At 42.2% G+C, this 16,220-nt stretch overlaps 1 protein-coding gene across 1 annotated transcript; it reads left to right on the forward strand.

The window, feature by feature from the left end:
• Positions 1-1,706: 1,706 nt before the first annotated feature.
• On the forward strand, positions 1,707-15,694 carry ctnnb1 (catenin (cadherin-associated protein), beta 1). The gene is made up of 17 exons (XM_053432702.1): positions 1,707-1,848; positions 8,453-8,503; positions 9,014-9,238; positions 9,351-9,604; positions 9,698-9,936; positions 10,135-10,336; positions 10,439-10,583; positions 10,784-10,887; positions 11,027-11,161; positions 11,363-11,566; positions 12,153-12,311; positions 12,440-12,559; positions 12,877-13,027; positions 13,281-13,402; positions 13,558-13,618; positions 14,349-14,599; positions 14,924-15,694. Exons 2-16 carry the CDS (start codon positions 8,491-8,493, stop codon positions 14,561-14,563), a joined length of 2,349 nt encoding a protein of 782 aa, XP_053288677.1. The 5' UTR covers positions 1,707-1,848; positions 8,453-8,490; the 3' UTR covers positions 14,564-14,599; positions 14,924-15,694.
• The last annotated feature ends 526 nt before the right edge of the window (positions 15,695-16,220 follow it).

Consider the following 16,220-nt stretch of genomic DNA (forward strand, 5'->3'; position numbering starts at 1 on the left):
ATAGCCTGCAGGCAGATGAGAAGAGAGACTTGTTCCTGTGTTTGTCCATGACAGTGTCACCTGTAGAATGAGGGATAGTGTGAAGGCAGCACATTACTGCTCTCCATCTTTTATTACACAGACATTAAGCGACCGAACACCGACTAGAGGACTTGTAATGCATATTTAAATTTCCTACATGGTTTGACTCACTTAGTATGGAACGAAATAAAAAAAGTCATCTGAAAATTAATAGCCACAACTCTGTGATCTTAGAATAAAAGAGAGATCACACTTTTCCCTTAAAAGGGCCTCGGCCGTCCCCATAGATCACTAATAATTCTAATGACTGAATCTGCTTTCTAATGGAGTCAGGAAATATGATTAATCTAAGTCTATAATATTTTGAAGAAATAATCCCTTTAGGAATGCACGCATTGTTTGATCAGTTAAGTCTATAATACAATTAATTGCCTGAACTCAGATTGTCTCCCACTCAAACTATTAAAAACAGTGGTAATGAGTCACTTCTTTTATATATTCTCTTAACGTGTGAGATTTGATTTAATTCACAAACACAAGCAAATGTATTTCATTCATCAATAACTCAATCACCGGGTCACAAATCCATCAGGAAGGAGCTCCAACCTGCTGCGGGACTTTTGATTTACTGACCAGAAGCCTGATTACCTGATCGCTTTAGGGAAACCAACACTCAAAGAAATGCTTGCACACATATTACAAGAACATTCTGAATGTCTGACAGACAAGTGGTTTGTGAACAGGTCAGCTCCTGAGACTTGACATTTGACATGAACGGACATTCAGTGTCTGTTAATCGAATGCCAACATAGTCAAGAAAACCTGTTTGTTGTGTTCAGAGTTTATTATTGTGTGCTGTCATTGTAGATATTCACTAAATTGTGTGTTTTATTTGTAGGTGGACATGAAATCTTTCCTTTATGTTGTTCCTCTTCATTTTCTCTGGTATAGTAACATATATGCTTATGGTTACACCTCGTCAGAGATATTTATATAACTACCCTTATGTAGATATCAAGATTATTCATACAGACCCTGCAGTTGCAGAGATACACTCTAATAATCCCAGCCATGTAACGTTTTAGCGTTGGCCTGGGGAAAGAACAGATTTTAAGAGGTTGACTCTTATGTGACCTTGGGTGTCACTTAGTTTTTTGATAAGGTGATCACAATGTTTGGTAGCTCTAATGAAACTTCTGTCTTTATAGTGTTTTCAAACCGGTTTTGCATTACTGTGTGTACTACTGATAGTGTGGACTACTTTCTGAATGTGTGGGTCATTTGTTATTCTGCTGATAAACAGTGAAACTCTGACTCATTAATCTGACCTTAAGTGGATGCGTCACCGCTCCCAGGTGTAGAAGATTCTTTCAACTCGTGAAGTTTAACTTGGATCGGATTTCCCTGTTTCTTGTTGGCCGGAACTTCATTCAATTGTGTATTCATACTCTGCTGCAGGCAGTGATTTGTTTTCGTTTGCTATACATTGTCTGAATGAAATAAAATTCATAACCAAGCCTCGTGGTTTCATGTAGATACTAAATGTGTATAAACGTGTAATATTTGTGTGGATATAAAGATTTATTTGATTTTGGTTTCTATTTTATTAGAACGCAGGGAAGGATACGCGACGACCGGGAGGTGTTGTTCGGTCTATATAAATGCGCCGCCATCTTACCTTTCCCAGTGTCTGTTCCGGGCTGATTTGAGTCTGACTGAGGAGGGAGTGGACGTGGGCTCCCCGCTGACGCTCGACTTGCTTTCTCCATTTCTACGTGTTTTTACCCTCCCGGACCCGAGTGGACGGAGTTGCTTTTGTTGACAAGGGTAGGCTTCCCCATTCTTCAGCTATGGGCTCCGCTCACTTTCTGCCTCTGGTCTTGCCGGTGACCGGCAGCAGGAACGGGGACGGACGGGTTGTTGTGTGCGGGCCGGCCGGGGATGATGATGATGATGCTGCTGCTGCCGCCGCCGCTGCTAGTGAGCCTCTCCCGGCAGATATTTGGGATCTGCCGGTGGCCACCGCCTAAAGGGGAAATCCACATTTTACCGACGACATTCACTGACTTTATCACAGCTCTGGTAACACAGACACCAGCGGGTAGAAGCGGGCTGTAGTTTCACTGCCTCGCGGATTTATGAACCTTTCTGAGGTTTAGGAGTACATGCAACATGTTGTGTCTTCGCTTGTTTAACTAGTTAGCTAACGTTAGCACGGGTTAGTTAGCTTAACCAACGTTAGCCCAGTTGTGCTGCTGACTAGTCGGACTCGCTTGTTTTCGCAGCTGGCTCAGTTCAACAGTTAACACGAGAAGAGACCCGCTTGTTAAGCCCAGTCTGCGGTGGCCATGTGTGCACATTTACCCAGTTAGTCCAGTTAGATAAGGCAGTGGTCAATTGACCTTTACGCAAACATTTCCTTCAAAGTTGAGTTGTGTAACTTTTATATAAAACTGAAAACTGCTCGAAACTCTCACTCTGAATGAAGCTCGTTGCCGGTGGGATTGGAATTTAAATGTTTCGTCAACGATCATACGCGAGTGAGTTTTTAGTGAAATGTCGGCGAGTGTGTTTTCCACTCGTCCTTTTAAACAAAGACCGACACATTCCTCCCTGAGCCTGGGGAAGACGAGGAGGAGCCACGGTGTGAAATCTGAGTCGCTGGTGTTGGAGTAAAGAAATTCCGTGCAGCTGTGGAGGAGACTGGGAGAACCACGCTAATATTTGTATGATTGTTTGGATAATTTGTGTCGATCTATTGTGTGTGTTTGGTTTCCTCACGTTAGTTCCAGCTGCTCAGCCAGATGTGTGTGTTGAGCAACTGTTCACGAACCGGCGGGTCACTACGGAGAAAAGTTGGATTCCTCGCCGTCCTGTCTTTACTGAATAACAGCGGACCGGATGCTTCTGTGGATAAAACTTGTGTGTCTGCTGTTTAAAGGCGCTGAGGGTTGAGATTTGGTTTCACACGTCATTGATTTATGTTTTGGTTACATCGGAAATGATGATTTAGATAAGAACCTGGATGTTTATCAGCGTGTATGATGACATCTCATCGGGCGGCTCCCAAATTTGTTTAAATGCCTAAAGCTCAGAAACTAATCTAGTTTATTTTAGATGAAGACGGCGCAGGATCCAATTTTTACTGGCATTTACTGTACCAATTGCACAAATCTGTGGTATTTCCAGAGAAATCGCTGCATTCACTTTGACTGTCTGTCTCGAGCATGGTTTAAAAACAATCTCCATCAGATTACACTGAGGAACAAAAACTGACAAACATCATCTTGTCAGCGAAATTTCCTTCAAACAGTGAGTTAATTTTTTTTTTAGGCGGAAGCGTGGGTGTTATCTACATGACAGACCGGTAGTGGTTTGTTTTGATGTGATCCCCTTGCAAGGAGGCTGTTGTCATCAAACTCTTTAGTGGAATTGTATTAACTTATAATGTAATCTTTGTCTGTCTTGAATTCACCTTTGTGGTAATTTGTCATACTTGTATTTCTAAGGCCCATTAAAAAAAGAAACGCGTAAAAGTCAATCTGAAATTAGCAGTATATAAATCAGTTATGTCCTCATTCAGAGAAAAAATGATCAATTGGTAAAAATACATGTTCAGTTTAAACTGGTGATTAGATTTTTCTCAAGAAAATACAACATTCTCAATTTTCCTTTTTTATATAAATTTCAATCAATATATAATCAATCCATGTCCAGGGCTTGTGTTTCTCCATGGGCATGTGTTATTGTGCAGTTGAGACACAGACCAAACACTGCAGCGGCTGCAGGCATTGAGCTCATTGTGTTGTTGGCAGCCAGCAGTGAGTGCTGCTGACCCTGCACATTACGTGGCTAACACTGAATCCTGTGGCAGCTCAGTCTCCCTGCTTGTGCTGATAACACAGCTTGTTGGGTCATTATCTTATGTGCCTGTATTGAAACCACTCTGCATTCTTTTGTCACCGGAGAGAAAAACGGGCTGAGCGGGAGTTTAGATGAGATTTAGTTGAAACTCTTTTGAAGTCTTGTTCGCAATTATATATATTTTTAACTCAAGGACGTTATGTTACCTCTAACAAATTAATTTAGCATGAATTATTTAAATGCCACCTCACACTAGGATTATAAAATTAAGTCCCAAATGTCTCCGGGCCAAATGAGTGAAATGCAATTAGAAGTGCATTTCATACAGTGATGTCTTTTTTGAAATGGGAATAGAATACTGTAATCTTCGCACTAGGTAATATGGAAACTTATCTGAAATGGTTTTTTTGGGAGCCAGGCTCAAATTTGCTGACAGAATGGCCATCTTTTCTGTTTAGAAAGTGGAAATAGGATTTGGCTGTTTTGATGTCTAGCTATGAATAAATATGCTTTCCAACCCTTGGAGGATTGGTCTATTTAAAGTTTCCACAAATTAAAAAAAGAAAGGAGAAGACAATAGTCACAGGGCAGCAGTGAGGACGAGGATTTTTTTTATCTGCGTTACAGCATCTGTCATTGTTTTGTTGTGCTTGAAGGTGTTCAAAATTTCACTTAGAGCGCACAGTCTTTTATAAATTTGTGCTTAGCTAGCTGCTCATGTTTTAGATATTTAAACTCTAAATACGCTGAAGACTTTGCAGGAGTCATTGTGGACATGTAAAAACGAGCTAGTGACTTATTCTTTTTTTAATGAAGTTGTCTCATGATACTTGTCAGTCATTTGGCTTAGTGCCTAATCTTGACAGATGACCTCTGTGCAATTAAGCAAGAGCCACATGTGGGAAATCCTGATGGTTCAAATGAGCTATGTTTGCCTTAGTATGTGAGAGAAATCAAGATTTTTATTCTTACATTATAGATAATTATCTTGATGATCCATACAGCACAAGCCAAGATTGACTCTGACTCTTGTGACTGCTATGTCACTCATTACTCATCTGGTTTGAGTCATATGGCTGAAACTGGATCAGGCACAACTCTACATATTGGATTTCACATGTGGCTTCAAAGAACGAAGAAGAAAGAAACCTCTTTTTAGATTCTTGTGGTTCGGCTGCAAGCCTGATATCTAGGGACACTCTTCCTGTAATGACTTTTTGCTTTAAGAGTCAGATTCTTGACTTTAGGGTAAGGCGGCCATTTGTGACTCTCAATTGAAGACCAGGCTTTTCTCGTTCGGCCTTTAAAAAAAAAAACTATCATCGTCTCAGTTCCCAAATCCAGATGTAAAAGACCACATTTTCCACCAGTCTGAATGATAAATGGTTCCACTGTGCACTTTGATTGTATGTTTGATTTTTCTGCAGCCTTGTATGGGACATATGGCTCCCATTAGGGCTGGGTTATGTGAGGGCAGGCCTGCACAGCTCTGGAGGATGGCGTGTGAACAGCGAGTTTGAGTTGGTGTGTTTGTGGTTAGAAGCAGCAGTTTTGGTGCCTGACTCAAGATAGTGTTTTAATGACACAGCCGAGCTGTGTGGTGTGGGTGTGAGAGGAGGGAAGTAATTCAGAGCAATGGATCAGTTGCCCTTGAATTAATCTGTATATTGATGACCATTTAATACCACAAACCCCTACACATCGGCTTTTCCTCATGCCAGACTGATTTGTACTATTCTGTGCTATACTTGTTTTTTATTTGATTCCATTTTATTATTATCTTAGACATGCTATATTATACATACAGTATAGAGCATTTTAAAGTTGAGATAACAAGCCCTCAGGAAATAAAAATTGAACCCTTTAAGTCACCGACTGTAGTGTCTAAATAACCATTTGTTGGCTTTTGGAGCCTATACTCATAAATATCTTCAATACTTTATTGGCATATAACTCAAACTCCAAATCACATTTGATCTTAAGCAGAGATTAAAGAACATGAAAGACTCATCTGAATCTGAAGGGGTTAGTAGGGCTCTATTAAAACAAAAGAACAATCATATTTAAATTTATCCTCATTTAACTGATCTGATACTGACTAACAAAATCCTGAGATGGATCTTTTGATGTATGACTGTTGCAGTCTTTAAAGCTTTACTATCACTAGTCTCATGTAGTCATTCTTCTTTCGCAGCAAGATCTGTCCACATGAGACAAAGGGGGCGGTCGTAGCTCACTGAAGCCATCACAAAGCCTAGAGGCAGATGTCTGGTTGGAGTTTAGTCTTAAAAACTCAAAAGAAGAGGTCGAAGCAAAGCTAAAAGCCAATGAAGGTGAATAACTGAAAAAAAAGGACTAATGTAAAAGTATTGATTGAGACATCATCCAGATACTTGAAATGCAGAACCAAGAAAACCTCCTAAATTAACATCTAAATTTATGTTATTAATACACAGAAGCAGGGCATGGCAATTTAATGAAATGTACCGAATGAAACATTTCCAACCTCTAACCAATCTAATTTCGTTCATGTCGGTTGATACTTTCCGCAATGCGTGCATTCACGAGCTGTGTATGTTTGATTCACTCTAACGTTTAGTAGACACATATTTAAACACAGTGAACAACGTCTCGTGTGAATGCATTGGACACAAGATAATTGTTAATTAAACGTAATTGGGGCTAATTTGTTGACTTTGCAGAGTGTTCTTTTAATTTAAATTTGATTCACTAAGATAGAGGATCCCTTGTACAATCTCCTTAATACATGATCTGAGTCTTTTATATCCTTGTTAAAATGTTACAGTATTGTTGCTAGGCGATAAAGCCAACAATTATATCACAATAAAAATATTCATGTCTGTCAAGAGTAACAATCACTTTACAAATCTGAGGTAGATCAATTTTGTGTTGTACCTCTTCACTGGGCTGGCACCCGATGGATAAGCCTATCGATATCTATTGGACGCCTGTCATAGCAAAATGTGATTATGTGAGAAGAGGAGTTACTCTTGATCAAGTTGATCACATGACTTATTCACAGCCAAGTGTTTTCTTTGAAACTAGATCAAAAGTAGATCAATTCAGAAGACAGGATACCTCACAGATATCGACTGTAACATTGTTAAGCATTATTATGTTATTGACCCCAGGCAGATGGATGAATTATTACATCCCCCAGAAAAAGAGTCTTATATCTATCAGAACTATGCATGTTCATGTTAGTAGTTAGATGTAAATTGTTGCGGTTCAACCACACGCAAAGGATGCACAAATAAAAACAACAAAAATATCTCCCTGCGAAAAAAGAGATGTAAAGAGAGTATGTGGTGATAAGAGCTAGAACCAGTGTCCGTGTGATGTAAACAAAATCTCGTGATCTACAGAGCAGAGTTAATACGTCACTTCCTGTGTCTGCCTGCTGCACCCAACTGCTCCACCTCTTGCATGAATAATGCCAAGGATTTGTTGCTGTTGTTCAGCGTCTGTGCAGAGAACCACCCGCTGCGTTGTGCATGTGTGAAAGGCAAACTTCGGTTAAACAGCTATACACTGACTTTCATTGGGAACAACTGAGAAATAATCCTACACGAGCTGTTTTTGTGGGGGTGAAAGTAGTTTACTTAAATTCACACTATTGCATAGAAACATAGCTGGACTGTCCTGTAATAAATTATTTTGAGTAAATGCATCTTGAACAGTGCTAAAGAGATTTGATGTCAAGGATGCAGAGCTGTGGTACATATTTGTGAATTTTAGCTGCAGGAAAATTGTCTCACTGTCTATTTTTCTCTCTCTAGCAAGTTAAAAATCAACATGTTAATTTTTTTGCTATACCCTTATCTTCCACCACTTTTCTCTTAGTTCTTACAACATGTCCAAACTGGTATACCGTGACTGAACGGGTTTGGTCTACATCCGTCATGGAGAACTCATCTTTGAGTAACTACAGATACACTTGATAGGGTCTGACTAAAGAGTCTCTGACTCAGGGACCACGGCCCCACTTTCTCATTTGAGTTTATTTCCTAGTGTTTTTTGTGTGTTACTCTCATGACATATCTCTGGGTGTGAGGGAAAAAAACATTTTTGGACTTTATCCCCTCTTGCTCTCTTTCTCTACATCTCTGCTGCCATTGCCAGTATTTACTTTCCTTGAGAGTGTGGTTTCGGCTTCAAAGCCAGTGCAGGAATGCGTATAACCTCCTCCCTCCTGCCTCTTTGCTATCCCCCCAATGCTCCACCTCCCCCCATCCTTCCTCACCTAAATAGTAGCTAGCTGCTAAACTTAATGAAGGCTTTGTGTGCGAGCTGCTGCTGTTTGGATGGCTGGTGTGAACAGAGGAGGAAATCCAAGAAAGGGAGGAGGCAGGAAAGGAAAGAAGGCCAAAAAAACTAACTCGTCTGGACTGCTTCATTTTAACAAAACACCTCCGAAAAAAACACACACACAAACAAGCGTCCGATCACTTTGTCTAGTGTTTGATTGGAAGGAAAGGTTGTGTAGAGAGTGAAGGCGAGCTGTGACTGGGGTAGTTGCCCTAATTGCCTTTTTTCTCCTTTTCAGATCAGGAAGCTGTGTTGGTCGCGGTTTGAGAACGGAACATGGCTTCCCAGGGTGAGTTAATATTTCTCAGAAATGACCTCTTTGCTCTCCAGCTATATTACACACACACACGCACACAGTAAGCAGTGTGATCAACTTTGCTGCTGTTCCAATATGCCTCTTGTCCTGGTGCATCTTTTTTTCTCATTAGAGCAAAGTGAATTAGTTATTGATTTCAGTTTGTTGTGAAATCAAACTTTATGCTCAAATGGTGAAATGGCAGGTTAAGGGGAGATATAAATCTATCCTGTGCTTTCAGAGACTGTTGTTACTTAAATAACATGCATTGTTAATACAGTATTTTGAACCATCCTTTTTACAAAAGACTTTCTGGATAGGACAAGTGCAATTAAATTTGATGATGAAATTAGGAATCAGAAACTTAATTTAACTTATTAATTATGCTTCTTGGCCGTTATTGTGTAGACAAAGAATCGGAGCCTTTTTCCCTCAATGGAAGAATTGAGCGAGCTATTTTTCCATTTGTTGATGCACACTTTTTAATACTCCTGTCTCTTACAGCTGATCTGATGGAGCTGGACATGGCCATGGAGCCAGACCGTAAGGCAGCAGTCAGTCACTGGCAACAACAGTCCTACCTGGACTCAGGCATCCATTCAGGTGCCACCACAACTGCTCCCTCCCTCAGTGGGAAGGGCAACCCTGAGGAAGACGATGTGGACAACCAGGTTATGTATGAGTGGGAGCAGGGCTTCAACCAGAACTTCTCCCAGGAACAAGTACAAGGTAAGTTGTTCTACACTCCTTTGATATTAGGAGAAAGAGTTGTTCACTGCACGTGAAATCTTGAAGCTTAAAACCTAATATAACAAAACAACCTATTGTCCCGGTTTTCCAGATATAGATGGTCAGTATGCCATGACACGTGCACAGCGAGTGCGTGCTGCGATGTTCCCAGAGACTCTTGAGGAGGGCATGCAGATCCCCTCTACACAGTTTGATGCAGCAAACCCCACCAACGTCCAGAGGCTGGCAGAGCCATCGCAAATGCTCAAACACGCTGTGGTCAATCTGATCAATTATCAAGATGACGCTGAATTGGCAACCAGAGCCATACCAGAACTCACCAAACTACTCAACGATGAGGACCAGGTACTTGTCCATTGTGAAAGTATCTCTTGGATTTACCTCTTGTCTTGTTTTTTCTTACTATCATACCATAACATTCATGTCTGTCTCCTCCAGGTCGTAGTAAACAAAGCTGCAGTGATGGTCCATCAGCTTTCAAAGAAAGAGGCTTCTCGCCACGCCATCATGCGCTCCCCACAGATGGTGTCTGCTATTGTCAGGACCATGCAGAACACAAACGATGTAGAGACGGCTCGCTGTACCGCGGGAACACTGCACAACCTTTCCCATCACAGAGAGGGTCTGCTGGCCATCTTCAAGTCTGGAGGAATACCTGCTCTAGTTAAAATGCTTGGGTATGTGAAAGGACAATGAGAGGATAGTTTGTTTCTTTTCTTTGGTTTACTATTGCTCACCTGTACAGAAAGCAATGTGTTTTTTAATGATTCTTAATTAATGGTTACTCTCTGACTCCGCTGTCTATCAATTGTGACAGATTTAGTTATGCATCTTTTCCAGTGGCACAGTAATCTAATAATCTGTCTGTCCTGCAGTTCACCAGTGGACTCTGTCCTGTTCTACGCTATCACCACCCTCCACAACCTCCTCCTGCACCAAGAAGGAGCCAAGATGGCTGTTCGTCTAGCTGGAGGTCTACAGAAAATGGTGGCTCTACTCAACAAGACCAATGTCAAATTCCTGGCCATCACCACTGACTGTCTCCAGATACTGGCCTACGGCAACCAGGAAAGCAAGGTGAATAGCCGGATTTTGACATTTCAAGACAACAGCTCTTCACAGTGGCCATCGTGAGAGCATTCAAACCCCTAATGTTTTACATGTGCTCTGTTTGTGTAGTTGATAATCCTGGCCAGTGGTGGCCCTCAGGCATTGGTCAACATCATGAGGACCTACACCTATGAGAAGCTGCTGTGGACCACAAGCCGAGTTCTCAAAGTGCTGTCAGTCTGCTCCAGTAACAAGCCTGCCATTGTAGAAGCTGGTACGTCTCAAACATTCGAGAGAATATCATGCTACTGTTATTATTATTTGTGTGTGTACATTCATGAGTTTTTCCTTTTGACATATTTTAAATGTAATTATGATCTCAACCACTGCAGCAACAACAATAACAGAAAATATATTGATTTGTGATAACACTAACATTTTACTTGTTAGTAAATCATTTTCTCCATATTCCAGGAGGCATGCAGGCTCTGGGACTCCACCTGACAGACCCCAGCCAGAGACTGGTCCAGAACTGTCTCTGGACTCTCAGGAACTTATCAGATGCTGCCACCAAACAGGTGATGAAAACTCTCCCTTGTTCTAACCCTGAAGCAAAAGTCATTATGTGGGGTATCGGGCAACATTGCTGAGCAGACGCATATACAGACATCTTCCCAGTCTTTCCTTGCATGTTAACTCAACTGTGTATCTCTACAGGAGGGAATGGAAGGTCTGCTGGGAACACTGGTTCAGCTGCTCGGCAGTGACGACATTAATGTGGTGACCTGTGCTGCTGGTATTCTGTCTAACCTGACCTGTAACAACTACAAGAACAAGATGATGGTCTGTCAGGTGAGGAGACGTACAGCTCATACACTTTATGCACAGTAAAATCAAATGTAAAATGACTGCTAATGCTTTACTAAAGATAGTGTTAATGTTGTAGAGTTTATGTTCTTAAGTTTAGAAAAAGTTCATATCTAAAAATAAATCTAATATGATTGAGACAGTGAGATTGAATGTGTGATGTATCATTCATGTGTGTCTCTGCAGGTTGGAGGTATTGAGGCGTTGGTGCGCACAGTGCTCCGGGCAGGAGACAGAGAAGACATTACAGAGCCAGCTATTTGTGCCCTGCGTCACCTCACATCTCGACACCAGGACGCTGAGATGGCACAGAATGCTGTTAGACTGCACTACGGTCTGCCTGTGGTTGTCAAATTACTACATCCGCCTTCACACTGGCCTCTCATTAAGGTACAGACACGCACAGACTTGCCAGCAGCAGTCTGCCACATAAGCTGTTCTTCGTACTGTCACAGTTATTTGGCTGTACTTTTAGTGCACTGAAGCATTCTACACTTAACCAAGCAGTGAAGCCAAAATAATGGGCCAAACCTGGCTTTAAAGGCTCAGTATTGTAGTGGAGCTGGCTACTGACCCACGTTGGCAGCATATCTCCTTTGGGCCTCTCAGGGTTGAATGTTTTGTGCAATAGAAATGCACTGACTCAATGCTGTAAATTGCATATCTCTGCTTGTTGAGTGCCCAGTCAAATGTAGAGACCGCAAAGTGCCCCTAAGTGACAAGTCTATCATGTATGGTATTTGTTGTTATTGCCCACTAAAATCAGTATTGGCACAATTTGTCCCTCGAATGAGACAAATTGTTTCACCTGTGGTCTGGCAGATGGAATCAAGAGAGAATTAAGATTTAGCAATTGAACATATGTGAATACAAACCTGTATTTGAAAACCTAGCTTTTTACTGTGATCCCTGATCAGCTGTAAAGCTAACCACCTAAAGTTGGCATTTAAATAACATGTAACTGTTTCTCCATCAGGCGACAGTTGGTCTGATCCGTAATCTGGCTCTGTGCCCTGCAAACCACTCTCCTCTGAGGGAGCAGGGAGCCATCCCCAGACTGGTTCAGCTGCTGGTCAGGGCACACCAAGACACACAGAGACGCACCAGCATGGGAGGCACACAGCAGCAGTTTGTGGTGAGAGCTCGCACGAACACACACGTCCATAACTAAACCAGCATGGCATAATGGAACACATAGTCCACTGGTGCCATGTTTCATTAAAGTGTTTTCTTACAGTTGGAACTTGACTAATTGTGTTGTAGGAGGGAGTTCGTATGGAGGAGATAGTGGAGGGCTGCACAGGAGCACTTCACATCCTGGCCAGAGACGTCCACAACAGAATAGTCATCAGAGGACTAAACACCATTCCACTCTTTGTACAGGTACAATAATGCTGTTTTCACACATTCAACCCACTTAATATTGAGTGAGGAACTTGAACTGCTCTGAAGATTTCAAGATTTTCTAAACTTGATAATTGTCAGAGGCAAATTAATGGGGAAAATGGATCTGTATATTTGTAATATTTGGGTAGTTTAAAAAATCATGACTTGTTCCATGGTCCGTAAAGAAGAGTTTCTTGTGCTGTCTGCTGTGTCATCACACTCATTGTTGCATCTCTGAACATGTGGTCTGCAGCAGCAGCACAGTACTGTGCAGCCTGAGTTTTGCTGAGCATCCTGTCTGTATTTGTGTGCAGCTGCTGTATTCTCCCATTGAGAACATCCAGCGTGTAGCAGCAGGCGTCCTGTGTGAGCTGGCTCAGGACAAAGAGGCTGCTGAGGCCATCGAGGCAGAGGGAGCCACTGCCCCACTCACAGAGCTCTTGCACAGCCGCAACGAAGGAGTTGGTATGTGAACAATACATTTACATACTGCAATCACTCACACACTGGCTACTCTTGATCTCCACAGATATTCGGAGTGAGTCCCACTGGGAAATGACTGCTTATTTTTGTATAAAAACTGTCACTTAAAAACAATTGTTCTGGACTCATGGCAGTACTCTCTATGATGACTTCATCATTCTGTTATTTATAGCAAAAGTGTTTTTGACACGCCACATAAACGTGACTAATCCATAAACCCCTCTTCTTCCTCCAGCCACCTATGCTGCAGCAGTTTTGTTCCGTATGTCTGAGGACAAACCCCAGGACTACAAGAAACGCCTCTCTGTAGAACTCACCAGCTCGCTCTTCAGGACAGAACCAATGGCCTGGAACGAGGTGCGACACGTTTAAAATCACTTCTGGTGTTTAAGGCAGGATGTTTGTGCACAAAACGCTCAGATATTTAAAGTTAACTTTGGTGCACATCTGTCTGTGTTCTATTACAAACCGTTGCCTCCTGCTCATCTTTGTGTGTGTCTGTTGCTCTGTAGACTGGAGACCTGGGTTTGGACATTGGAGCACAGGGTGATCATCTGGGCTACAGACAGGAAGGTAAGTCATCTCACCTCCGGCTGGGGGGGGGGGGCGCTCTAACACACGGGGCACAAGTCAGGAATGTCAGAGCTGTTGTCCGTGCCTTTGTAGTCAGGCTAATTCTGTCCTATGAGTTCCTATAAACCCATGGAACTCTTATTCCCCTTTATATCAAAATTTTGTAAGTCCACTGACTGAGCTCTTTCTGTCCTTGTTATTACTGCAGCTAACAGGATTGGTTGTAACAGGTCATGATAGACAGAACTACAGACAGTGATGAGGGGCAGTAATAATTAATTTCTCCTTGTGGTCAGTCAGCACAACACAGTTGGCTGGAACACATGCAATACTGCAGCTCTTAGTTTTCACAGTTGTCATCTGAATGTTACCAGTGTAGCAGGACCTTGGACTGTGTACTGCTCAATAAGCTGAGAGACCTGCGCTCTCTCTCTACACTAACAGCTCTAATTGGCTCTCAGTCCGACTAATGAAAGAATGACCTGGTCACTGCAGATGTTTTTCTGTCTATGGAACCAAAGTAAACGTGGTGAACTGGACCACGAGTTCAGCTAACTTGAGTTCAAAGTCTTTTTGAAGGGAGTTGAGCACTAGATCAGAGGAAGGGCGGTGTGCTGTGTTGCTTTGTAGTGTTGAATGATCATACTACTGTGTGGCAGCTTGGTTTGTTAACATGCTTCTAACAACTGCTCTGCTTCCCCTGCCTCTCCTCCATCCACTCCTCCCCCAGACCCAAGCTACCGTTCCTTCCATTCAGGGGGTTACGGAGGGGACACGATGGGCATGGAGCCCATGATGGACCACGATCTGGTTGGAGGCCACCATCCGGGCCAGGACTATCCCCCAGTTGAGGGGCTGCCTGACCTGGGACACGCCCAGGAACTGATAGAGGGCCTGCCACCCGGCGACTCCAACCAACTGGCCTGGTTTGATACCGACCTGTAAATACCAAGACCAACATTAAACTACTCTTTCTACTAGGTAAGAATATCTGCAGACCCTCTGTGGCCTTGTGTTAGCTGACATGAGAGGTAGCCATTTCCTGTGCCGATAAAGCAGAGGCACAGGAGGGAGGTTTAGTGTCTGGATAAAATGGCTGAGGGGGGAGGAGAGTGGATTTACTCACGGAGGCTGCTGCATGGTCACACTGCTCCTAATTGCAACGCTGTGTGATGTGGTGTGTGTGATGTTTGATCTGTGTGTGTGGTCTTTACCGAGGCTGCGCTCTGTCTCCTTCCTCGCACCTCTGGTTTTTCCCCTCATTCCTTGTGTCTGCGCCACTCACGCCTCTCCTCCCTCTTGCAGCTGTATCATGTGATCTGGATGAACCTGCATTGTGATTCGCCCACATGGAGGAGGCGGGGTTTCAGAAAGTGCCTGAAGATGACTCAACAACAGCAAGCAGAGTTTCCTGTCTATGGGAACTCCATTGGGACAAACAAGATTTAAGTGCGGTTCTGTTCTGGTCTCTCAGCTTGACGGGGGCTGACATCAAATCGTGACATGACACATGGATTCTGATCTCAACATTTGATTTTCAAAAACCCTTTTTATGTATTTTGATTTTGATTTTTACTTCTTTCACTTGTTTTACTTTTTTATTGTTTTCCTCAAGTCTGTAATTGTACAAACTGGTTCAAGTTTGCTTTTTTCATTATTCAGAATTATGATACTCATCTCTTGTTTTTGCAGTCCCTTGTATTTTAAGTCTGATAGTGTTGAGTTTTTTTTAGTGGTAATGCTCCATTAAAGTAAAGAATCTGATCACATTTTAAATGGTGTCCAAACACTAAAGTTAATCAGTTGAATTGTATTCTGATGATCAAGTGTAACATTGTGTAGCTTTTGTATAAAAAAACATGAATTGGAAATCATGGTCCAAATATCAAGCTATTTTCTTGCTTTAAAGGTGGACACTGACGTGTCTCTGCTGTTCCAAAGGAGGTGTAGCTGACTAAAGCTGGAGGGGTGGAGGAAAGCTTTTACTGGTCTGCTGTTATTAAGGGGGGGATAGTTGGAGGAGCTGGTTGCTGTAGCCTGCTGTGTTCTGAAACAATAAAATGGACTGTCATTTCACCTGGACGCCTCCACGTCTCATTTCACCTACACCCTAGAGCCAGGACGGGTTGCACAAGGAGACACTATGAGATAAATATATCTACCGATCTGTTGACTAAATCTTACAAGTGAGTCCACAGCAGAGATCATGGGATATGGTAGAAATGCAATTATGAGTTTCCATCTAATTCTCACCAAGTCAGATGAGTCTGAATAACGATGCCCCACAAAATGAAAAAAGATGGACAACCCGTCTCCACTTCCTCCCACTATCCAGAGATGAAGCCAAAAAATTCTGGCTACAAACGTTGCCATCTTGCAGCGATGGCATCATCTGGGCAAGTCTTACCGATGGTATCAGTTTGCGTTGATCTTTTTTTAGTTACGGCTACAGTTATTTATTAGATTTTACTCAGTATTTTTTTAAAAACTTTTTACCTGTTTTTTTTTTTTTCATATTGTAACCTTTAAGATTATTGTTTTTAATTGAGTCAACAACGTTGTTTGGCATTCAACTTTTTTTTATTTTGAACTGCAGCTCAAT

Source organism: Pleuronectes platessa, chromosome 10 (assembly GCF_947347685.1).
Source record: "Pleuronectes platessa chromosome 10, fPlePla1.1, whole genome shotgun sequence".
Taxonomy (NCBI): Eukaryota; Metazoa; Chordata; class Actinopteri; order Pleuronectiformes; family Pleuronectidae; genus Pleuronectes; species Pleuronectes platessa.

Bases quoted from the DNA above. Each gene is read 5' to 3' on its own strand.
- ctnnb1 (XM_053432702.1), top strand. The intron at 9,937-10,134 runs GTATGTGAAAGG...TCTGTCCTGCAG, and splicing joins GCTCTAGTTAAAATGCTTGG to TTCACCAGTGGACTCTGTCC. The intron at 13,028-13,280 runs GTATGTGAACAA...TTCTTCCTCCAG, and splicing joins CAGCCGCAACGAAGGAGTTG to CCACCTATGCTGCAGCAGTT.